This window comes from Typopeltis vanoorti, chromosome 2 (genome assembly GCF_054136105.1).
Source record: "Typopeltis vanoorti isolate ZY-2024b chromosome 2, IOZ_Tvanoo_1.0, whole genome shotgun sequence".
Taxonomy (NCBI): domain Eukaryota; kingdom Metazoa; phylum Arthropoda; class Arachnida; order Uropygi; family Thelyphonidae; genus Typopeltis; species Typopeltis vanoorti.
In genome coordinates, this window is record NC_143550.1 from 140,923,394 (window position 1) to 140,949,905 (window position 26,512).

The following is a 26,512-nucleotide window of genomic DNA, read 5'->3' on the forward strand; positions in this document are numbered from 1 at the left end:
TCCGGCCATGCAACAAGCTAAAACTATAGTGTAGTGAGTTTTTTCGTAACCTGTTGTTTTGATCACTATTGATTTGGTGCCTTTCGAATCTACTGTCCGATTTGAAGGAACATCAAAAGTTAGAGGCACTTCATCCATGTTCGCAATTTGATTAAGCTCAAAGTTAAATTTCCTTCTCGCTGATATGACAAATCTATGGAATTCTATAATTTTAGCTTCATAGTCAGCCGGCATTTTTTGGGCTAGAGTGGTTTTTGTACGCATGCATAACCTGTGTCTTTTCATAAATCTAAAGCACCAAGACGGTGATCTGGTAAAATCTAAAATTCCATTAGCAGTTGCCCATCATTTTCGTAGAAACAGATATTCCCATGTTTCGATGATTTGTTACCCAATTTTTCATTTGTACTTCTAATTCTGGCCATTTTTCTAGGTGCAAACGGAATGTTTTCTTGTGTTTACATAGCAGTTTTAACTGTTCCTCTTGTTTTCTCCACTCACGGACCATTTTTTCTGTTGGTGGTGGACCAAAATGTCTTTCTGCTGCTCTGTTTTTATATTGTTTTGCATAATCTATCACATTTAATTTATAACTCACGTTATATGAAAGTCTTTTTGTTTTACACTCATTTTTTCTAATTTTAAGATAAAAATTGTAATGACTTATAAAAAATGATTCAAATAAACCATACAAAAGCGCATATGTTTACACACTAATGACTATTGATGCTCTAAATCGGTGATTCACCCATATGCAGCGAGATAACTTAGGTACCTACCTTCAGTGGCATACTTACTAATTTTATTAACATATTGCGCCAGTAATTGAACTTCGCTAACAGTTTCAGTAGAATGTAAAGATTCATATTTTAATATTACCTTCGGACCATAAGACGCACCCCAATTTTAAGTTGATTTTTCTATGTAAAAAGGTGTCTTATGGTCTGAAAAATACGGTAGTTTTTTCCCTCTATTATCTGTATGAAAATTTATTTTATTTAATGTATATTTTTGTATATATTTTATCTATTATTATTATTTTTCATTATAATTTTTTCCCCCACCAGAGGTCAGGCTAGGGTAAAAAATTCGATGCAGTAGAAGTTCTTAAATTTTTTTTTGCCATTGACTTTTATAAAGATCGTAAATATAATAAAACTGCACATTGCCATACTGATTGTAAACCCACAAGGAGTAACACTGAATTTTTCATAAAAATAGTAAAATAGTATAAATATTCAAGATTGTGCACTTTATGTAAATCCAGGAGTGATATTGTAAAAATAGCCTAGTGTTGAAATAGTTCTACCTCGAGTAAAAAAGGATTACAGTGGATTACGTCTGGGACTTGAAAGCTAACAATAGCGCTGAAGGTCATTCGAACAAGGAAGTTTTCCCACCTACACTCAAGGTTACTAACGTCAGAGTGATTGCAGGATGTTCGGGGGTCTCCTATCCTGAAACACGGAACTCCAAAAGCAGTATACAGGAGGCCTTAAGAACGAGGCTCTCTTTCTCTTTCTGGTAATCCTCTAGCTACAGTCTATAGGCCCGATTGGATTCGTCGGTGTGCAACCCATGGAAAACGGGAGCTCTGAAGAAGCATTGAAAGTTTCCATGATGTGTAGCAAGTAAGGGGAACTTGCATCGTGCATGAAAGCAGGATGCCTTCGTTTGACCTAGTTCCATCGGCGAAGATGTGCTCCTCCTTCCGCAAGTGAATCACGGAAGGATAGCCACCAAGCGAGGAAATCCAGTACACAGAACAGATTGGAGGAATCGGCAGAAACAGCCAAGGATCTCATGTGCTGATAGGACTGTATGTGTTACTAAGGACCTGTGAGTAGATTTCTTGTATTAATAGTTAAGTGCGGAAGGATGACTGTGAGTCCACTGGACATAGATTACTAGGCTAATAGTATTGTTGCAGATAGCACGGTTTGAAATCAGAATATTAGCATAACATAAGTTAGGAATAGCGTCAGCCAGAATTGTAGAATATGAAAATCTCTTCTCACTGTAACTGCCAAGATTAATAATGTTAGACAGTAATTGAAATTCAAGATGAGATTAAGAAAGAAGTATGAAAAGTGTATAATAGTGTAGAATTACTTTAAGTTACTGTTTGCTTAATAGAGACTATTGCCTGATATTTGTGCAATGCACTACCTCACAAAAAACTCCGAACCTGTATGCTGAGAATTTGGGGAATTGCCACGAGTGTTAATTAAGCCCACAATTAGAATTAGCTGTATCCCACAGGTGCTAGAACATATCTCCGATATTTTATGTGAAGAACTCAGGTGGCACAGTCATAAATAAAATAAATTTTCTTTATTTCTTTTAGCGTAGGAGATGGATATCTGCACTCGTGAATTTACCTCGTTCACAGGCATATTCACCAGCAGCGTCACAATTTTGGGAATCTTAAAGTTTAAGTAGTTGAAAAAAAAGGAAAGATAAAAGAATTAATTTAAGAGAAGACACCAACTTAACTAGATACATGTGATATAACAATTAATCATAGTATAGTAAAGGATCTAAGAAATAAAAGAAAGGCCACACAATACACAAATAACTATAAAGCAAGAAAAAAAAAACAATAAGATAACAGTGATTAACAAAGCATTTAGATTTATCTTACTTTTGTGTAGTGTCATGTAGCTTGTGTTCTCTGCATATGCATGTTTTTCTGATGATGATCTCGATATAGAAGTCGAAATGTCGAGTGTTATTTTCTTAATTATAGGTAATTACTCCAACACGTGTGTTTATGACCATAAATTCTTCACTATGAATGCTGACCACTGTGTAACCTTAAAAGAAAGAATTGGCTAAAACTTGATTAAAATCAAGTGTTTTATGAAACATTTAAAATTTGATTTAATTAAAATTATTAAATAAATCATTATAAGTCGCAGATTTCTTTTATAAATGTTTACACTACAGAGTGTTGGATCTGATAGCATCAGAAGATATATCCGTAACCAAAGTAGACACTCTGCCTCCAATTGAGAAGTTGCCAGGCATGTGGAATTCTCTGTTAAGAAAGGGTTTATGTTGGACTATACAACGTAATTATGACACTTAGGAGTCGTCTTGGAGCAGTGCCATGGTTTGAGAAACTACAAGGAATGAATGTCAGTAATGTATGGGAAGTGTTCAGAGAGTAAGAGAAGCAGTATCAGACTGAATACCCAAGGTCAGGAGGATAAACCAAGTGGGAATTAACTGGATGAATAGAGATATAAAGCAAGAGCTGCAAAAAAAAAAAAAAAAAAGAAAGAAAACACTGTGGAGTGAATATAAAGAAAAAGGTGATCAGCATACCCATGAGCAGTACGCAGTGCAAGCAAAAAGGATGACTAGTTTGGTAAGTAAGGCTAAATACGATTATGGGAGAAAATTAGCTAAGCAGGCTAAAGTAAACGCCAAAGAGTTTTTTGTTATGTTGCAAGTAACAGGAAAAATGACTGTGGTGGGATGACTTTAAACAATGCTCATGGTAGGAAGGTTGATGATATGACGACAGAGATGCATATCAAAATTGAGGTAAACGAACAGGAGGTGTTCAGCATATTGAAAAATATGAATGTGAACATCAGTGGGACTGGATGGCATTTCAGCCATGTATTACATGAATGTGCAAGAGAATTGGCATTGCCCCTGTTGAAGTTATTCACTCAGACACGGTTCCAGTGGAGTGGAAAGAGGGTAAAATAGTTCCATTGTATAAAGATGGCTTCAAGACAAAGGTAGCAAATTACTGACCAATTAATATATCAGAAGTGGTTGTTAAGATATTGGAAAAGTTGGTTAAAGGTAAAATCTATCAGTGGATGAATAGGGATGCGATACTCTATAGTGGTCGCACAGCTTTGTAAAAGGTAGGTCTTAGTAATTTATTCACATTTTATAATAAAGTGACAAGCTGCAGACAGAAGATAAGCATTATCAATTTAATGTTGCAAAATGTTAGGTTATGCATTTTAGGTTGAAAAGGTTGTATATGGTGTATCATATTAAGGTACTGGATTGCAGGAAATTTATAAGGCTAGGGACAATGGTGGACAGAGAGTTGAAGTTTAGAGGGCATATTGCAAAAGTTGGTAAACTTGCTCAAAAGATTACTTGGATATTGAAAAAGCACACTAACAAATAATAGGAAGTTATTATCCTTCTTTATAAAGCTACAATTTGGCTGTCTTGATTACTGTGTACAGATTTGGTCACCTGGGTTTCTTGGGGGCCAGGAGTAGAAAATATTCAGAGACAAGTGCCCCATTTGCACCCCCCTCTGCAGGCACACATGTCACCAGTCCATTAGTGGCCCACTGCTAGAAACTCAATATCATTTTGATTCCAAGAGTACGTTCCTCCTCAGTCTGTCATTTAATTATGTTTGCTCGTGCAAACATAATTGACACTTCTGAGCATAATAGTGTTTCCAGAACTAATGCTATACAGCCTAATTTCTAAGTATCGTTTCAATGTCACTAAACAAATACCTAAATTGATATTTCATATACCACCCTATGCCAGCATGGTTGGCCAAGTGGTTAGCGTATCTGCTCTCCAGGCAAAGGGCTGCGGGTTCGAATCCCGCCATGGGCATGGATGTTTGTGATTTTCTAAAATAGTGGTAGATGGCATTGGTGTAGTTGCAATCAGTTGGTGGAGACAGAGTTGTAGAACAGGTGCCCTCCCTCGATGAGTCTTTGGACTCCCTGGAGGTGTTAAATAATAATAATAATAATATTTTTTGAGTATTTACAGCATACAAATGTTTTTTTTATATATCAATCCCAGACATTAGAGGTCTCAGGACCTATAACATGACATTGCTGTATGTGAGCAAGTGAATAAAGAGAAGGAAGAAATCTGTTGAAGAGCTGGAGATTGTATATTCATTGAGTAAAATGGTATAGGAAAAGACTGTTTTAGAGGACAAAGGTATATGGAATGAAGGAAGATGAGAAATTGGTTTGATAAGTTTTGAGCCAAATTCTGTATGGATGTTTATCAGCAGCTGTTCATATAAAATTTGAGGAAACCAGCATTCCATTCACAAAGGGTAGAGGAGAAGATCATAAAATAGTTGAAAGTATCACAAGTTTTTTCAAATATTTCCAAGACCGGCATCTAAAGATTGGTAAGATTTGTGAGATCTGCTGTAGAATGAGAAAGGCAGAATCCAATTTGGTAATCACATTATAGACCTGGGGGACTCCTATTAGTATCAAGGCTATTTGAGTAGTTTTCTAATGTTCTTCTGTTGTAAGATCAGAGGAGGTATACTGTTCATAGCTTGTAGAACAGTGGAAAGAGATTTACCTTAGTCATCTAAACCAGCGCTTCCCAAACTGTGGGCCGCGGCCCCCTTGGGAGCCGTAGGTTTTGTTGAGGGGGGGGGGAATAATGAAAACAAATTTAAAATCTTTTAAGACTAAGTAGATTTTTTTAGCTTAAAAGAAACGTCATATTGAATTTTTATTATTTATTATTTCTTTTTTTGTTATTTTTTATATTTTAATGGGAAAAAATCACACACCGGTGCGGGTTCACAAATTTTTCTTCCTGCGTACTTCGGCGCTTAATGAATATTAGTAAATATATGCTTATTCATATAAGTTTCATTTCAAACAGAAATCTAATAATTGCAGTTTCAAGTATTTCACATGATATTGGTGTAGCAGTATTGAAACTCATCCATCACATTAAATTGTTATTAAACTTTTTTTATGTTTTTAATTCTTTCTTTATTACTAATCATTTTACGTTTCATGTGCTTGTACTGCAAATGTACAATAACAATATATCTATCTATATAAAATATGAGATAATGTGCCATGTCAAATGTGTATGTAAGATGCTAAAAATATAATATTTGCTGCGTATTGAATATAAATACAATAAATATTATAATAATATATGTCTATATTACGATTTTTTTTCGAGAGGGGGTCGTGAAATATTTTAATTTTTCCAAAGGGGGCCTTGACATCCAGAAGTTTGAGAAGCACTGATCTAAACAAGCATTGGAGAGAAGACTAATGTCAACAGGTCTGCCTTTTCTTTAGGCAATGTTACTATTGTACCATAAGGTGAGGGGGGGGGGGAAGGGAAACATAGAAGGGCAGAAGTTTTGTTCAGCAGCCTTGGTGAGGGGACATAGACTCAACTGCCATTTGAGGGAGGCAAGCTTAATGTGTTTGTTTACTTAATGCATTCATTTAAATCTAGTATAGTGTCTCTCTCAAACCATTGGTAACATTAAAGTGCTATAGGTTCAGAAACCTTCATATTTGAGATATTATTTAAAAAAGGAAAGAACATTTCATGCTTAATGTAATGTATTGAAATGTAATTGATATTTATGGTATTTGGGATCTGTATTAAAATTTGTCAGGTTATTTCAGTTTTGGTTTTTAGTGTTGTGAGCAGGCTAAGTTGTGTTATGTGTAATCTAGAAAAACCCTACTTTAGAAACCAAACAAAGAATTTTTTAAGCCACTTCAGACTTCCAGCAAACAGTGTGGCCAATGAAATTTATCTCCTGCCTAAAGACATTCACAAACATGCATGCCTACAGCAAGATTTAACTAATGAACTGTTGGTTGGAGAATAGATGTTCTCAACCAGCCAAGCCTGTAGCTTTTTTTTTTGTCCAGTTATTACATAAATTTGAAAAAGGACAACATAGGGAAAGTAGAAAATTAATGGGATTTTTTATATTTTATATTTTTAAATAATTGGACTCTTTTTATTGGCAGAATGATTTGAAATGATAATTCCTCCCCTTGATTAATGAAATTTGGTACTTAGGATCAGTATGAAAAATTTGTTGTTTCATTTGGATTTTAAAAGCATAATTGGGGAAAACAAAATTATCTGTACATATGCCAAAATCTTTAGGTTCAGTTATCATAATTATTTGTACATATTCCAAATGACCGCTATATGAGGATGCAATCATGATACTGTTTTTGATTGTTGTCGGTGACAGTTTCCTTATTTTACATATTTGAGATTCTGAAGTATCAAATTTCAGCATGTAAAATAGGAAAATATCATCATCTTAAATATAAATAAAGAAATAAATACTGTTCTTACCTGAACTTTGAACACTGAAAATAAGAAAAATACTTGTAAATCTATAATTACATATCATTAATGTTTGAAAAGGACACTATCATAAGAAAATAGCATAGTTCATGGATCTAACCATTTAAATGCACGCATTTTTAGCTGATACATTATATAAGGTTGATCACATTGGGTTTATCACCGTTTAATTCACAAGACACTAATAAGAAAATAAATAATATGTTTATTTTACATTTAATACACAAACAGTTTGTCACAATATGCAAACACCAACAATTAATTAATAGTGAGAACAGTTTAAAATTGTAATGGACAACACAAAGAACTAAAATCCTAATTGGCACCATCTATTGTTGTATACAGAGAGAAGTTGACAAGTATTAATTCGATCTTGAAATGAATGTCTCCCAGATTTTTAGTAAATTGATACAGCTATCCTTGAGGTTTGGGGAATGTTTTAAAACTTTTGCTGACTCCAAAAAAAAGTCTCTGACTTGTAATGACTTCGGTGCTACACCGAAGTCATTATTAGTAATTTAGGCTAGTAATTTTGCCAAATGTTAGTAAGTTGTGAATTGCTCCATATATTCTTGTTGGCTTTATATGAAAAGGCTCCTCGAGTTTGTTAACAGTTTCTTTGGGATAAGAAGTGACTTTTCAGTAATTTATGAACTGCATTCTTTTGTGCATTAGTGGCATCACAATAAGTGTGATTTGTGGTATCACAAGTAAAATGATCTTGTAGGAGATTGTACATTTTGTTATTATGTTCTCTTTGATTTGTTACCACAGTACCATTAATGTTGTCTGTTTTGGTTATAACAGTACTTGTGTTATTGTATAGCTCTTTTAAAGTTGTGATTTCTTTTTTTGTGATATGTTACTTTTTGGAAGGCTTAGATTTGGCCAGGATGTTAACTTTAAACAAATGTTACTGGTTATAACTAGAGGTAGGTCATATATTTCTCTTTTTATGAACACCATTATTTCTACTTTGTAGGTTTGATGGCAAACTATTTCTACTTCCTTAGGTGTGATGGCAAACTTATGACCTCAACTTAAGACTTTCTGTACTTGTGAAGTGGCTTACTATGGCAGACAGACAGGAAGATCTGTTGACATCTGCCTCGGAGAACATAAGAATTTCATTCAGTATCATCGTTATGGCAAATCAGGACTAGTAGACTCTGCCTTTGATTCCTCTTCACACAGGATTACATGGAAAAAATAAAGTGCTACATGGAAGTCATCACAAATCAGAGACTTTTTTTAGTCAGCAACAGTTTTACAAAACATTCCTCAAACCTCAACATATGACTGTATCAATTTACCAAAAATCTGGGAGATGGTAATTTTAAGATCAAATTAATACTTGTCAACCTTTCTCTGTATCCAACAATAGATGGTGCTGACGAGGACTTTTGTTCTTTGTGTTGTTCATTACAATTTTAAACTGTTCCCACTATCAACTAATTCTTGCTGTTTGCATACTGTGACAAACTGTTTGTGATAAGAGAAGAGAATGGATATAGCTGAAATGATAATGCTGAGAATTGCATGGGATATAACAAGATTGGATAAGATTAAAAACTCACTGATCCAGGGGCCAATGAAGGTAACCCATGTATCTGGGAAGATCAAGGAATCATGACTGAGATGGTTTGGCCATGTTATGTGGCAAGACAAAAGAAGATGAAGCCACCAGGCAAAAAAGTAAGGAAAGACCTAAACAGTGCTGGCTTTGGACAGCTTGAGAGGGACCCACCTAGATCTTGGACTGGAGAACATAGCTTAGATAGAACTGAATAGAGGAGGTTGATCTGCAGCAACCCCACTTCAATGGGAATGAAGCTGAAGAACAAGACAAACAGTTTGTGCTCTGAAGATGCTGGGTAGAAACCAAGTGAAATATCAGCATCTAAGTAAATAAATAATATATTTCTGATTCAGTCATGCACTGTAATCATTATAGACTGCTTAAGATGTACTATTGATATCTATAGAGATGATTTTTATTTAACTAAACTTTGATAGCACATTATTGTAGCTTGTTGATTGCTATATTATGTAAAGAAAGTTACAAAGTCCCTCTCCTCCCCCTTTTTTTAAAAAAAAAAATTGCAAATAGTTGTCATTTGGATAGATATGTTTTCACATTGCTGAAAGTTTCTGCAAGTTTATAATATACTATTGGTTTCATTGTAGTTTTCCATATGTATTTGCTGCAAATCAGCGTGTTCACTAGTAATATAATCTGGCAAAACTTATCAACTTGTTCTCAGTCTGTTTTCAAAGTAGTAGCCTACAAAGATTACTGTGAAGCCATACATTATGAACATCCTTCAAATGTTTTTGCTATCTTTGTACTTGTTCAAAGCAGTTGGTATCAAAGCCATAGCAGTAGAATGAAGTATCCTGTTGCCATCACCATGCAGAGTGAAATCTCAAATTGACTATGCTACTCTCAAAAAAGATGGTTGCAGACCTTATGGTGGCTCAGTCAATAGTAAAAAAAAAGGTCTCATTTCAAATGTCTTCTTTAAGCCCATGAGTCTGTCTAATTAAACTCTGCACTGCCTGCACACTGTTTTGTGCTAGTATCATTGATGTGCTTAAAGATCTTGTTGGACACCTGCTCTACTTTCATATGCTGCACTCTACTTTTAAACTGGCATCACCAGCTCTTTACACTTTTCCTGACATGTGGCACAGTGGCACATATAGTCCAAAATGAATAATTTCACTACTTAGCTCTGTTTTGCTGTTAAATGAATTTCTGGTTGTAATGTTTCCTTTTATTTAGTTGTCATTTGTGTAACTGTCCCTCAACAGCACAAAAGGGAATCCTAATTATATTACATGTGTCAGTATGCAATTCCACAGTAATAATTGTGGGATTGCATATTAACATGTTCTGGTGTCACAGCTTCCAGTGTAGTACCATTAGACAGGAATAATATAGGAAATATTACTCTATGACTTATCCTTATAGAAAAGCAGATCAACTTAACTTTAGGTGTATAAATAACTATGCACAATGGAAGTTTGACTCACATATTTCTTTTAACTAGTTAGAACAGGAAATGAGAACTACTCAAGAAATGAAACAGGCAGCATTTAGAGCATTTGCTTCATTAGGTGCAAATGATGAAGAGATAAGAAAAAAGGTAGGTGTATTTTTGTATCTTTCAGTGGGAGCCTATCAAGATTGAGTTCCCAGTATTTTAGTAATGAAATTTTGAACCTGATTAAGCACTGGTTCATATTTTTCTAAAATATGTGATATGCAAAATTTTAAACTTATCCTTTTTTTGTTAACTTCAATTGTACGAGAATGTTATTAAAAATAAGATTACATGTGCATATGTAGAAGATTAAATATATTCTAATATAATGCATGTATGGCATGTTAGCTGATCGATTAATTTAGTATTCAGCGATTTGAATATTGAAATGTCACACATAATGTATCATCTTATATCAGTCCACTCGAATATGTTAATTATTATTGCTGATTGGATGTATATATTATATACGTTTTCTGGATGCAATTAAATGAGGATTACTTATATCCGTAATAACATGTTGTTATTCGTGTGTTTATCATAAAACTCATGTGATGCAACATACAAATGTGGCAGTGTTTCCATAACAGTAAGTTCAACTTTTAGTAGCATAGTTTGAAGACGTACATTACTACATCCAAACATTCTACATTCAGATCTAACATAGGCTACAAATCTTGAATTATTAGTGGGAGCAAATTAGGGAATATCTTAGCACTGCACATTTACACTACACAAGCGCTTGTGGCGTTTGTGTAGGTGTGTGTGCATATACAGTTGACCCTCAAATAATGTGGGGTTAGAGGCACTGATTCCCCGCATTGTTCGAAAATTCACATATAATTTTTGACTTCCCAAACACTCAACTACTAATAGGCTACTGTTGACTGGAAGCCTTACCGATAATATAAACAGCTGATTAACACATACTTTGTATGGTATACTATATTCTTACAATAAAGTGAGCTAGAAAAAAGAAAATGTTATTAAAGAAAATCGTAAATACTGTACTGTATTTATCGATACAGTATTCTTATGTAAACTTATGATACTGTACCATAAGTTTACATCATTTGTTTACAAGGTGAATCGTATGTCTGTCAGTACCTACATCAATATTGTCTTATATGATACAAAAACTATAGATGTTATGTATTACTAACGGTAGACATCAAAAATGAAAAAATATAAAAAAAAAAAATCATATTTATTTACAGGTATAATGATTCATGCATTGATAATGAAGAAGCAACAATATGATTGCTTTATGGTAGCCTAGTACAATCGATATGATTGCTTTGCGGTAGTCTAGCCTATACACTAATGAATGAATCGTTATAATTTTTTATTTTATGCAGTTATGATTTAATACTGCATCTTTACTGCGAATAGCCATGTATTGTCTCTAAGTGGTTGTGTGCATAAGTTTTGATAAATTTTAACTTTTTTTTATAATAGATTTATGTATATTTTATGATAATAAATGATAAAATAGACTAGTGTCTATATTTTATGCATTCATGACATACCTAATATTTTCTTATTTTTTACGATATTTCAAATAGTTGAAATCTCTAAAAAAATTTCTAATACATTTATTAAAAAAAAAACATGTATAAGTGGAACTGCAGTTCAAACCTGTGTTCTTCTAGGGTCAACTGTGTGTGTGTGTGTGTGTGTGTGTGTGTGTGTGTGTGTGTGTGTGCGTGCGTGCGTGCGTGCGTGCGTGCGTGTGTGTGTGTGCGTGCGCGCGCACGCACGCACGCACGCACGCACGCACACACACACAGGTCTCTTTTTATGCAGTAGATATGTTCCACAGAAAACTGCATATAAAAAATTGCACAAAAAAAGACCTAACTTACTTTGAAATATTAGGGATAAGTTCCATAATTTTCTAAAATCGCATAAAAAAAGTTTATAAAAATTCAGGAAAATAAGAATGCCTAAGTTTGTTTTAAAGCTTTATTCATTTAATTTTATTGAAAAGTAAGAAATTTTTTTTACATTGTTTCATCAGAATTATCATCGCAATTAGACAATATTCGGCAACATTTGCGAACTGGTGCGAAATCACTTTCATCACCAGAAGAGATAGTCAGCGCATCAGATCTGTATGGTAAAGGCAATGATTCTTCACAAACAAAATTAGCTTCACCCTTGTTCTGTGCTGATTTTTTTCTTCTGACAATGTAATCAGTAATTAAACTTTGCGATGATGATTTTACTAAATTTTTATACAACTCGTGATATCCAGACACACAGTTCTTCACCTCACATTGGAATTTAAAGGCTCGTTTAGAATTTGCATCATTAACAAGAAAAGGATTTTCCAATTTATTGCCCAGTTCAAGACCTTCTAGAATTATATTGGCATTGAGGGGGACAGGTTTTTCTTCTGCTTCACTATCGTTTTCTGGATCTTTGACGATATCTAATCATCATCATCATCATCATCAAATTCCTGCCATGTACCTTCAAGGGGTGTACAGGATATGATAGTACTATATGAAAAAAAATTACATCATTACTTACTTCCAATCTACAATTTTCCTCCAAATCAGTCTGTTACTTGTCAAGATTCCAACATTATCAGATCTTATATTTCTGTCGTCTAAGGCGCTTTGTAACGTATCAATCCACCTATATCTTGGTCTTCCTCTGGGTCGTTTTCCTGCCAACCTGGCAGAGAACACTTGTTTTGCTAATCTTTCCTCGCCCATTCTGTTTAAGTGACCACACCACCTGAGATTAGCTCTGCTAACACATTCCTGGATGCTGACAATGTCAAGTTCTTTCCTAATATCCTCGTTTTTAATATGATATTGCCATTGATGCCATCTGTTCACGCCTCTAATCTTTCTCAGGACTCTCATATCTGCGGTCTCTAGTCTTTGGTCAAGTGTTTTACTTCTGACCCAGCTCTCAGATCCATAAATTAAAATTGGTTTGAACACAGTCTTGTATACAGCTAATTTAGTGTTCTGACTAATTTCTTTCTTATTCCATATGAATTTATTCAATTGACTTCCCACGATACCAGCTTTGCTGATTCTGTTGTCTATTTCTATATTTAGTTTACCATCTTCAGTAAAAATTGTGCCTAAGTAGCTGAAATGTTTTACTTGTTCCACAGGTTCTCCATTCACAACACAGTTGACATTTTCAATGATTCTGCCTATTTTCATTGTCTTTGTCTTTCTATTGCTGACCTTCATAACATATCTATTACAACAGCTATTCAATTTAGTCAGAGAATCTTGTAGCGATTTATTTAGAAGTATAACATCATCCGCATAAAGCAAAGAGCTGACATTAACATCTCCAATTTTGATATCAGGTTTAATACCACACTCCTTCATAATGTGATCCATATAGATAATGAATAACAGAGGGGATAATGTACATCCTGTCTCACACCAGATTCAACATTAAACCATCTTCCTGTACTTCCTTCAATTCTAACTGCTGACTCACAACTCAAATAAAGACTAAGTATTGCTTGATATAATGCCCCATTGACACCATATAACTGCAGCGTATTGAATAGCTTCTCTCTTGGCACCTTGTCATATGCCTTTTCCAAATCGACAAAACTTAAATACAGATCTTTGTTATATTCCCATGCTTTCTCGACTATTTGTCGTAAAGTGAATATCTGATCCTGACAGCCTCTATTTGGCCTGAATCCAGTTTGTTCTTCACCAAGCTTTTCTTCCACAATTCTTCTCAACCGTTTCTCAAGTATACTTGCATAGATCTTGCCAGGAACACTCAGTAGGGAAATACCTCTGTAATTCTCACATTCAGTTTTATTTCCCTTTTTATATATGGGTACTATGAGAGCTCTACTCCAATCATCGGGAATTCGTCCCTCTGTCCAGGCTTTCTGAACTATGCAGTGCAGCCACTGTAAGACTCTTATACCACCATACTTCAGCATTTCTGGTCAAATATCATCTACTCCTGCTGCCTTTCCACATTTCAAGCCTTTGATGGCTTTTTCTACTTCAAGTATGGATATGTATTCCTGACTGCATGCCTGGTCAGTGTTTTTTATCACTGTGCTGTCATCACTGCTTGTTTCATTTAGCAGTTTTTCAAAGTAATTACTCCATACTTCAAGGATATCTTTTTCTCCTGTTTTCATTTCACCTTTATCATCTCTAATTCCTTTTACAGCACTCTTTCCTCCATTCCTAAGCTTCTTCAACAACCTCCAGAATATTTTGCCACCTTCTTGATATTTATTTTCTATATTCTTGCCAAAGTCCTCCCATGACTTTTGTTTAGCTAATTTTACACACTGTTTAGCTTTCTTACATTTGTCTCTGTATTCTGTGCGAGCAAAAGCTGACTTATTTGCCAGGAACTTTTGATATGCTTTCTTCTTTTCCTTCACTGCCTCTTTAACTTCCTGTGTCCACCAGGGAGTTCTGATTTTTTTATCTTTGCACACAACCTCACCACATGCCTCTCTGGCAGAATCAATCAATGTTTCCTTCAGAGTTTGCCACTGAATCTCCAAGGTTTGATTCCTGTTCTCAAACTCTTTCATTTTCTTTTCAATAATATTTCTGTATTTTAGTCTACAGTTTACATCTGAGAGCTGCTCAACTTTTATTCGCTTTAAAACTTTCTTACATGTTATTCTTTTCAATATGAAATTCAATTTTATCCTGCTCAAGACTAAATAGTGATCACTTCCAATTTCAAATCCTCTGTACACTCTGGTGTCCTGCACCAGGGAGAAAACATCACTATCAACAATAACATAGTCAATGAGACTTTTCTTATTCCTAGCCTCTTCTCTCCATGTGAATTTGTGCCCATTTTTATGTTGGAACATGGTGTTAGTAATAACCAGTCCATGTCCTGAGCAGAAATCCAACAGATATTTGCCATTATTATTAGCTTTGCTCTTTTCTCCAAATTTTCCCAAAATATTTTTGTATGTCTCACAATCATTTCCTACTCTACTATTTAGATCCCCAACAAGGACCAACTTTTCCTTTTTCATTGTGTCAGTTGCTTTTTCTAAAGCCTCAAAAAATTCCTCCACTTCTACCTTAGTAGAACCTTCTGTGGGACCATAGGCACAAATAAGTCTCATTGTCCAGTTCCCCATTCTCATATTTGCCCACATTACTCTATTTGAGACTGACTGCCATTCAAGAAGATTAGCCTTGTATTTTGTGTTGGATACTATGGCTACTCCTTCTTTTCCTTGATTGTTATTGCCTGAATATAACATTTTGTATTTATTGCTCAGAAAGATCTCACCAGTTTTGGTCTTTTTTGTTTCAGTCACCCCTATTATGTCGATCTGGTACTTATCTAATTCCTCAGCTAGCTCCATTTCTTTGCCATTCAGGCTTCTTACGTTGAGAGTACCGATCTTTAACTCTGGTGATGTTGAGTTGGGGTTTGTTTTCAGATTTGTTCCAGTAGCTGACTTTTCGCTGTTCGCCCTGGTTCCCTGGCGAAAACAACGGGGGCCTTGTTTAACCGGGCGACGCCCCAGCCGGCATGAAATTTTGTCATGTTGTACCATCATTTTTTATTTTGGTTTAACCAATAAGAATACAATTTGGTCGGCTAAATCCCAAATTGCCAGCCCATCCTCGTTAGTTCAGTATCAAAGTAGATACCCAACAGGGTGCACCACGAGAAGGTAAGGATTGGACATTAGGTCAGAAGCCCTGGTCGGTTTTCCGCATTCCTTTAAAGGCTATGTGGAGGTCTCCTCTCAGTTATACAGCTTTGACCCTTAAGCACCCCGAATATTGTGCTAGTACTACATAATTAAGTTTACATTATTACTACCCTATTAACAATATCTTCCAATTTAACATGTTATTTGTTATTTCTGATGTCACTAGATTTTGCATTTTGGTCTTCTAAAGCACTACTAACTTCTTCAGTCCACCTAGATCATGGTCTTCCTTCAGGCTTGTTCATGGCATTAAACACCTGTTTTCTAACTTTTCCTCTCTTGGGAACTTTTCTTCATAATGCGATCCTTATAGATTATGAATAACAGTAGAGATAATTGCACCCTTGACTTAACTTTATTATAGGCTATATATATATATTGCTTTATATAATGTCCCATCTACACCATATAACTTCTGCATACATTTTTTTTTGCCATGTAATTGTTTTTCATTATGTATTTATATAGTAGTATTCTGTTACCTTTCAAGGATGTCTTTGAAACAGCAGAAATATGAGCCATTATACATTTATTATTGATTTTCTTTATATATATATGCTAACCACTTAATGATTACTGTTGCTTTTATTCAGTACAGCACTCATTTTTCTAGCCTGTAATCATGTTTAATTGAATAGTTGATTTATATGTATAAAGATGTAACAATAGACATCAGAAGCATGTATGTTTGATATATCTCAACATCACATGAGGTCACATTGACCATTCATTAAATTTCAAAGTATAGTTGCATTGAAACAGGTTTCCTACAAATTTAGATTTAGATGAATTGTCGAAAAAAAAAATAGGTTTGCACTTAATTTAATGCAAATTAGTTACAGTTTAAAATGTTAAAGATAAAATATGATTTGCTCCAACATGCAATTCATATTAATCTCAAAAGTTATTAAAACAGAGTCATTAAATTCTTTATTTGTATTACATCTATCACTTCATTCCTATAATTTCTCCATCAGTCATGGATTTGTTTTTAATGGTTAAATGTTAATTCTAAAATTGCATAGTTTCATTAATCTGTAGTTTCATGCTTCATGTTACTGATCTCTATATATCATCTGATAATTTTTTTTTCCTGTAATCTTTCCATGCCCGTTATCTGATTAGGTATGAAAATGCCAGTACGGTTATGTTGTATAATATGCATATCAGAATCAAAAACTACTAACACACTTTATATCTTTGATATATGCATTCTGTATTTTATTCATTTTAATATTATAATTCTGTTCATTAAGAAGTATCTTGCTTATCACTTAAGCATGTTTATTAGTTTTTAGATAGTAATTAGTTTATTTTTGTCCTATTTGAGTCATTCCTTTTCTTTAAAAAAATACAATTTTCTAATTTAATTTGCTTCTTTCAGATCATTGAAACAGATTCCCTTATGGAACATGTTGTAAGTGGACTAAGTGATCCTAGCCCTCTAGTGAGGTTAGCTGCAGTCAGATGTCTTCATAGTCTGTCACGTTCTGTACAACAGTTGCGGACAACTTTCCAAGATCATGCAGTATGGCGTCCTTTGATGAAACTTTTGCATAATGCACCTGATGATATTCTTACTGTGGCTTCAAGTACCCTCTGCAATTTATTATTGGAATTTTCTCCAAGTAAAGAGGCAAGTTCTTAAATAATTTTTTTTTTCTTTTTTTTTTTTGCATAAGCCTCTTATTAGAATTCAATTTGTCTTCTACAGCCAAAAATACTCATCCTGTAAGGATGAGTATTTTTGGCTGTAGATCTGTGTGTTCACAGGACTGGTTTGCCTGTTCTGAGGGACAAAAAACCACAGTTTCCAGAAGAAAGAAACCCTCTATCTCTGTATGAGATTGGCCATCCCATAAAGTTCCTCATGTCATAGCTGGGATTTGAACCCAATTCTTTTCAATCAAAGGGCTTGTCTATACAAACTGAGCTACAAACCGTTATAGGACACTGAATAAGTTCAGTTGGTGGACAATTTGATTTCATTGATATGAATTTTAATGTTTTTTTAAATTACATTTCACTGCATCACTAGTCCTTTAGGTCAGAGCCTTTGTAGCTCAGTCAGTATTGACAATGGTGTTTGGCTGGAAAGACCTTCAAATCTCATCTAGGATTCAAAGAATCTTCATTCAGGCTTTTCAGTTAAAGATGAGTTGGCCAGTCGCATATAGAGCTTGCAGATTTTTTCCTCACAGAAAGTCTAGTTTTTCATCCCTCCAAAAAACCAGAAAACTGGCCAGAATAACATGCACTTTTACAGAATAATACTCTGGCCTCCTAGCTTTGGACATAAACCCAAAACAGTCACTCATTCATTCAATCTTGATCATTAAAGTAATTCCTATTTTTAAATCTGTGGGTGTTGTTTTATTGATACTTGAGCCATAAAATTTCACAAATTAACACAATGCAATTAAAAGAGTGCATAATATTAATTAACAAAGAAAGAGCAAAATGGCTTCATTTTATATTTATGAATAATGTGTTTAAAAGCCATATATTTCAACCTGAAAATTACAGGTTATCACTAGTGGCATCATGTAGTTGAATGCAAAGTAGAACACGAACAACAGATTATTTAAAACTGTAAGAGCTGTGTGATGTTATACTTAGAACAACTCAAAGAAATAGCTGGGGAAACATAGTATTATTATTATTTAAAAAATAATTAATGATGTCATTAGAATTAAGACTCTTCCATATCTTCAATAGTGACAGGTAGTCATTCCAATTCAGGTTTGGACAGTGGACCATGGCTTCGACACTTTATTTAAGTGTTCAAACTTATGATGGCAACGATGGAGTAAGCACATTTTTCAGACCATAGTATATTGTGGTCAGTATCGATTCTATGTTGTGCAAATCCAAATTTCTCAAATTTCTTATTAACATTATAAGATTCATGTTCTTGCATTCTTTTATCCACTGAGCATCCCATTTGTCTGAAGTAAGAAAGGTTGACAGTCATAGAGCCAACCTTTCTTGGTAGATGCCAAAAACATTAAGAGGGAATCATTTATCTTTAGAAGATGAGAACCTTGATCATAGTTTGTTGAAAGGAATGAATGTAGCCACTAGATTATACTTTTTAAGGATTCTACAAATCGATTCGTAGATGCCAGAAATGTATGGAATAGAAACTCTTAATACTGTTTCATTGTTGTTTGAGCTTAGATTATTCTTCTTCAGCTAGCTGAACTTTTAAGGTTTTTTGCTGCATGTACCAACTTCTTAAATTTCTTTGTATCTCGAGCTCGTTCATTCCAGTTCTGGATTCCCAGCTCAGCTAAGTCTTTTTGGATCTTATTCTCCCATTGCATCTGCAGTCTGCCTCTGGTTTGCTTTTCATCACGCTTCATTTGAATGTTTGTTTAGCCATTCTCTCCTCACCCATTCTTTTCACATATTCAAGCCATCTTAATCTAATTGCTCAAAACTCAACTAGGAGTTGGGATCTATAGAGTTTGTATAGTTCTTGATTATGTCTTCTTCTCCATTAGCCTGTTGTGTTATCTCTGGCAGGTCCATAGATTTTTATTATTATTATTATTATCTGAGACATCCAGGGGGGTGCTTAAGGGTCAAAGCTGTATAACTGAGAGGAGACTTCCACATAGCCTTTAAAGGAATGCAGAGAACCGACCAGGGCTTCTGACCTAATGTCCAATCCTCACCTTCTCGTGGTATACCCTGTTGGGTATCTACCTGGATATTGAGCGGACGAGGATGGGCTGACAATTTGGGATTTAGCCATCCAAATTGTATTCTTATTGGCTTAAACCAAAATACAAATTGATTATACAATATGCACAAAATTTCATGCCAGCTGGGGTGTCATCCAGTTAAATAAGGTCCCCGTTGTTTTTCCCAGGGAACCAGGGCACACTGCGAAAAGGCAGCTACTGGAACAAATCTGAAAACACACCCCAACTCAACATCACCAGAGTTAAAGATCGGTACTGTCAACATAAGAAGCTTGAATGGCAAAGAAATGGAGCTAGCTGAGGAATTAGATAAGTACCAGATCAACATAAATAGGGGTGAATGAAACAAAAAAGACAAAAACTGTTGAAATCTTTCTGAGCAATAAATACAAAATGTTATATTCAGGCAATGACAATCAAGGAAAAGAAGGAGTAGCGATAGTATTCAACACTAAATACAAAGCTAATCTTCTTGAATGGCAGGCAGTCTCGAGTAGAGTGATGCGGGCAAATATGAGAATGGGGAACTGGGCAATGAGACTTGTTTGTACCTATGGTCCCAAAGAAGGTTCTACTAAGGTGGAGGAATTTTTTGAGGCTTTAGAAAAAGCAGCTGACACAATGAAAAAGGAAAAGTTGGTCCTTGTTGGTGATCTAAATAGCAGAGTAGGAAATGATTGTAAGACATACAAAAATATTTTGGGAAAATTTGGAGAAAAGAGCAAAGCTAATAATAATGGCAAATACCTGTTGGATTTCTGCTCAGGAGATGGACTGGTTATTACTAACACCATGTTCCAACATAAAAATGTGCACAAATCCACACAGAGAGAACAAGCAAGGAATAAGAAAAGTCTCATTGACTATGTTATTGTTGATAGTGATGTTTTCTCCCTGGTGCAGGACACCAGAGTATACAGAAGATTTGAAATTGGAAGTGATCACTATTTAGTCTTGAGCAAGATAAAATTGAATTTCGTATCGAAAAGAATAACATGTAAGAAAGTTGAGCAGCTCTCCGATATGAACTGTAGACTAAAATACACAAAGTTTATTGAAGAAAAAATGAAAGAGTTTGAAAACAGGAACCGAACCTTGGAGATTCATTGGCAGGCCTTGAAGAAAACCCTGATTGATTCAGCAAGAGAGGCATATGGTGAGGTTTTCTGCAAGAATAGAAAAATCAGAACTCCAGGGTGGGCACGTGAAGGAAAAGAAGAAAGCATATCAAAAGTTCCTGGCCGCTTGTGCTCTTAGAGAATACAGAGACAAATGTAAGAAAGCTGAACACTCTGTAAAACTGGCTAAACAGAAGTCATGGGAAGACTTTGGCAAGAACATAGAAAATAAATATCAAGAAGGTATAAGATATTCTGGAGGTTGTTGAAGAAGCTTAGAAATGGAGGAAACAGTGCTGTAAAAGGAGTTAGAGATGATAAAGGTGAAATGAAAACAGGAGAAAAAGATATCCTTGAAGTATGGAGTAATTACTTTGAAAAACTGCTAAATGAAACAAGCAGTGATGACAGCACAGTGTTAAAAAAACACTGACCAGGCATGCAGTCAGGAATACATATCCATACTTGAAGTAGAAAAAGCCATCAAAGGCTTGAAATGTGGAAAGGCAGCAGGAGTAGATGATATTTGACCAGAAATGCTGAAGTATGGTGGTATAAGAGTCTTACAGTGGCTGCACTGCATAGTTCAGAAAGCCTGGACAGAGGGACGAATTCCCGATGACTGCAGTAGAGTTCTCATAGTACCCATATATAAAAAAGGAAATAAAACTGAATGTGAGAATTACTGAGATATTTCCCTACTGAGTGTTCCTGGCAAGATCTATGCAAGTGTACTTGAGAAACGCTTGAGAAGAATTGTGGAAGAAAATCTTGGTGAAGAACAAGCTGGATTCAGGCCAAATAGAGGCTGTCAGGATCAGATCATCACTTTACGACAAATAGTCGAGAAATCATGGGAATATAACAAAAAGATCTGTATTTAAGTTTTGTCGATCTGGAAAAGGCATATGACAAGGTGCAAAGAGAGAAGCTATTCAATACGCTACAGATATATGGTCTCAATGTGGCATTATATCAAACAATACTTAGTCTTTATTTGCGTTGTAAGTCAGCAGTTAGAATTGAAGGAAGTACAGGAAGATAGTTTCATTTTAATGTTAAATCTGGTGTCAGACAAGGATGTACATTATCCCCTCTGTTATTCTTTATCTATATATAACATATTATATATATTCTTTATCTATATGTAACACATTATGAAGGAAAATGGTATTAAACATGATATCAGAATTGGAGATGTTAATGTCAGCTGTTTGCTTTATGCGGATGATGTTATTCTTCTAAATAAATCAGCTACAAGTCTGCAAGATTTCCTGACTAAATTGAATAACTGTTGTAATAGATATGGTATGAAGGTCAGCAATAAAAAGACAAAGACAATGTAAATAGGCAGAATCGTTGAAAATGTCAACTGCGTTGTGAATGGAGAACCTGTGAAACAAGAAAAGAATTTTAGCTACTTAGGCACGATTTTTAGTGAAGATGGTAAACTAAATATAGAAATAGACAACAGAATCAGCAAAGCTGGTATCGTGGGAAGTCAACTGAATAAATTCATATGGAATAAGAAAGAAATTAGTCGGAACACTAAATTAGCTGTATACAAGACAGTGTTCAAACCAATTTTAACTTATGGATCTGAGAGCTGGGTCAGAAGTAAAACACTTGACCAAAGACTAGAGACCGCAGATATGAGAGTCCTGAGAAAGATTAGAGGCGTGAACAGATGGCATTAATGGCAATATCATATTAAAAATGAGGATATTAGGAAAAACTTGACATTGTCAGCATCCAGGAATGCGTTAGCAGAGCTAATCTCAGATGGTATGGTCACTTAAATAGAATGGGAGAGGAAAGATTAGCAAAACAAGTGTTCTCTGCCAGGTTGGCAGGAAAACGACCCAGAGGAAGACCAAGATATAGGTGGATTGATACGGTACAAAGTGCCTTAGACGATAGAAATATAAGATCTGATAATGTTGGAGTCTTGACAAGTAACAGACTGATTTGGAGGAAAATTGTAGATAGGAAGTTAGTAATGATGTAATTTTTTCATGTAGTACTGTCATATCCTGTACATCCCTTGAGGGTACATGGCAGGAATTTGATGATGATGATGAGTAATATTTTTCTTTTACCGTTACTATATCTTCATCTTCACATTGTGTGATCTACAGTTAGTACATTTTCTTAATATTAAGGTCTAGATTTAAATATTTTCGTCTTGGATTGTGAGCTCTTGTGTAGTGACTAGTGTAGGCAGGAAATAAGTCTGTATGTTTTATAATATGTGTGTCATCGATTTTATTGCCTGGAACATGGCGACCGCAACGATCGATCTAAAACGAAACTTGTTCTTTACAATAACAGTCGTATATTCGTATGTCACTTATCTGATAAGTGCGTGACGGACGAATATTTTAAGTATCCTTAAAATATTTTTTGTAAACATAAATATCATTTTTTCGGCTATTTCGAAAATAATATGCGAAAGAACGTGATCTTAGCATTTTACTGTTATCCTTCGGGCACCTTCTTTTTATACAACCTCTTAAAAAATATTTTGCTCAAGTTGACTGTCTAAATTATAAAATGCCTCCATGGCGGCTTCTCTTTCATCCGAAGTAATTTTTTCATTGCACTTCTGACGACATTGACATATTACATATACAAATGTTTTTGCAGGTATTAAATTTCCCCTTCCATTTCTGTATTCCAAACCTTTTATTCTTCTATGCTTTTGGACATTTCGAGCCCATTTATCAGGATTACAACTTTTTTCCGCCGAATCGAATTATTTGTTGTAATGTTTCACTGCTACAATCAGATGACGAATCCGAAGAAATACATAAACATTTTCTTGAGCCGAGCTTTTTGCTAATAAATCGTACTGAAGAACCATCAGATTCATAATTTTCCACATTCAAATATTATTATTATTAGTCTTATCCCTCTTGATATTATAATGGTGTAATTTTTATTTTTTCTAAAAACAACTGACACTAAAATTCACAAGTACTTACTTCTGCGGCAGTTAGTATATGTAAAATATGTAGACTGTAACTGATTAATTATTTTACTTTTTTTGTGATGAGACAGCACTACACAATTTACCATTATCAAGTACTTGCTTCTGCGTTTGAATTTCATTATTGCAGCGATTTACATCAGAGTATGGAGTTAATTAGATTCGCTTCTGAAATAAATTATTTATTATTCAATGGCCACCAAAAAATTTGTCGTTTAGTGGTGTTAATCCTTATTATTAGGGAAATTTATTATGAATATCAAAATGGTGTCCACTTTTAAAATCACAACTTGGAATGTCAGAACTCTGTATGAAGCTGGCAAATTAAGAAATGCCACAAGTGAAATGAAGAGGCTGGGCATCCGGATTTTGGGAATTTGTGAGACAAGATGGCCAGGATCTGGAAAGTGTCAACAAGATAATACGACAATGTATTACTCTGGGAATGATGAGAACAAACATTGACAAGGTTTAGCTGTAATAGTAGATGAAGAAATCAATAAATCAGTAATAAATTGGATTCCATTTTCTGAAAGGATAATGCTGTTACAACTTAAGGAGAAACCACGTTAACATAAATATCATCCAAGCTTATGCACCCACAGTTGACAAAAGCGAAGAAGATGTTGAAGAGTTTTATGAACACCTAAAAGAGATTAAAAACCTAACAAAGAACCATGATATAAACATAGTGATGGGTGACTTCAATGCAAAAGTGGAAAGAGGGGGTGATGGAGAAATTGTTGGAGAACATGGCTTAGGCACCAGAAATGACAGGGGGAGATCGCCTAGTCCAGTTCTATCAGGAAGAAGATCTAACAATAGCAAATACCTGGTTTAAATTTAAACCCAGAAGACTGTACACTTGGAAATCGCCTCAAGATAACCGACATAACATTATCAGAAATCAAATTGATTACATACTGATAAATAAAAGATTCCACAGTAGTATAAAGAGTGCAAAGACTTATCCTGGAGCAGATATCTCATCAGACCACAATCCCATAGTTGCAGAAGTACATCTTAGATTAAAATCAGCTAAAAAATCACAAAAGAAGAAAAAGAAAATTGGTGTAGAAAAACTGAACGACCCGAACATAAATAAAAGTGCCAAGACACAGCTTAACCTGCGATTCCAACAGATTAACATAGAATAAAATAAAAGAGTGGAATCTCTTTGGATAAAGAATGGCATTGTAACAACAAGTATTGAAGTAGGTTATGTGAATAATATAAAACAACAGGAATGGATGACAGATGAGATTCTTTCTCTTATTGATACAAGAAGAATGTACAAAAACACAGACCTAGCCAGATATACAGAAACACATAACATCATCAAGAAAGAAATAAAAGAAGCCAAGGAAAATTGGATGAAAAATTTATGTACTGAAATTGAACTGCTTCAGAAGAAACATGATAATTTCCATCTGTATAAGAAAATCAACAAAATTTCCGGAAAACTCAGAAAAAAGCAAACAATATCTCTAAGAGACGAAAATGGAAAAATAGTTCTAGAAGAAGAGAATAAAGCACTGATTTGGATAAAATATGTAACAGAACTTCTCAATGATACTAGACAGAAGCCTATTAATATAAAAGATAACATTCAAGAACCAGCAATCATGAAATGCGAAATAGAGAATGCTATACGAACAAGTAAAACAGGAAAAGCCATGGACCAGATGGTGTGCAAACAGAATTTTTAAAATTAATAGAACCAGATAACATCAAACTTCTTGAAAAAACTATTTAATAAAATATATGAAAGTGATGAATTTCCATCAGATTGGCTCAAATCTACATTTATCACTATCCCAAAGAAACCCAAAGTGAATTCCTGTGATGACTTCCGACTTATTAGTCTAATGTTAAATGTTAATGTTAATGTTAGCCAAACATTAAAAATATTTTTGAAAGTAATTCAGAAGCGCATTTATAGAAAAAGTGAAGAAACTCTAAGTGAAACACAATTCGGCTTGGTTTGGTTTTGGTACTAGAGAGGCCCTTTTCTGTACCCAAATATTGATACAAAACTGCATAGAAAAACAAATCTGTTTTTATGTGTTTCATAGATTTTGAAAAAGCATTCGACAAAGTCAAACACACTAACTTAATAGAAGTCCTTCAACAAATAAGGCTAGATGAACAAGATATAAGACTAATAACAAATCTGTATTGGAATCAGTCAGCTACCGTTCAATTAGACAACATTACCACCAGTGATATTAACATCAAAAGAGGAGTGAGACAAGGATGTGTGCTCTCACCACTCCTGTTCAACATATGCGCAGAGGTCATCTTTAAAAAAGCATTGGAAGAATGTCCAGAGGGAATCACAATAAATGGAAAGATTGTTAACAACCTACGATATGCAGATGACACTGTGCTAATTGCAGATAACATTATGGATCTCCAAAAACTCATTGACAGAGTATACATAGAAAGCCAAAGAATGGGAATAAATATAAACATCAACAAGACAAAATACATGATCATCAGCAAACATCCAGCCTCATCAATGAAACTGACACTCAATGGGAAAAATATCGATCAAGTGTCAAGATATAAATATCTTGGTTGCTGGCTTAATGAACGGTGGGATCCAGAAATAGATATAAAGACAAGGATTGAAGTTGCACGGCAGTCCTTCATGAAAATGAGAACACTATTCTTCAATAAAGACCTAAACATGGAAGTCAGATGCCGAATGCTGAAATGCTACGTGTGGTCTATTCTGCTCTATGGAGTTGAAACATGGACATTGAAGGCGACAACCATCAAGAAAATCGAAGCCTTTGAGATGT

The 26,512-nt window shown here is 34.6% G+C and overlaps 1 protein-coding gene across 3 annotated transcripts in view; it reads left to right on the forward strand.

Moving 5' to 3' along the window:
• LOC150109475 (armadillo repeat-containing protein 8-like) overlaps positions 1-26,512 on the forward strand; it is a 235,349-nt gene that overhangs the window by 166,008 nt on the left and 42,829 nt on the right. For 2 of the 3 annotated variants that reach the window (XM_090408488.1, XM_090408496.1), the window contains exons 12-13: positions 10,183-10,274; positions 17,273-17,524. In XM_090408488.1, coding sequence (XP_090264614.1) covers positions 10,183-10,274; positions 17,273-17,524 — 344 coding nt within the window. Of the gene's footprint in view, positions 1-10,178; positions 10,275-17,272; positions 17,525-26,512 lie in introns of all 3 variants that reach the window. The other variant, XM_090408504.1, reaches the window with a different exon arrangement.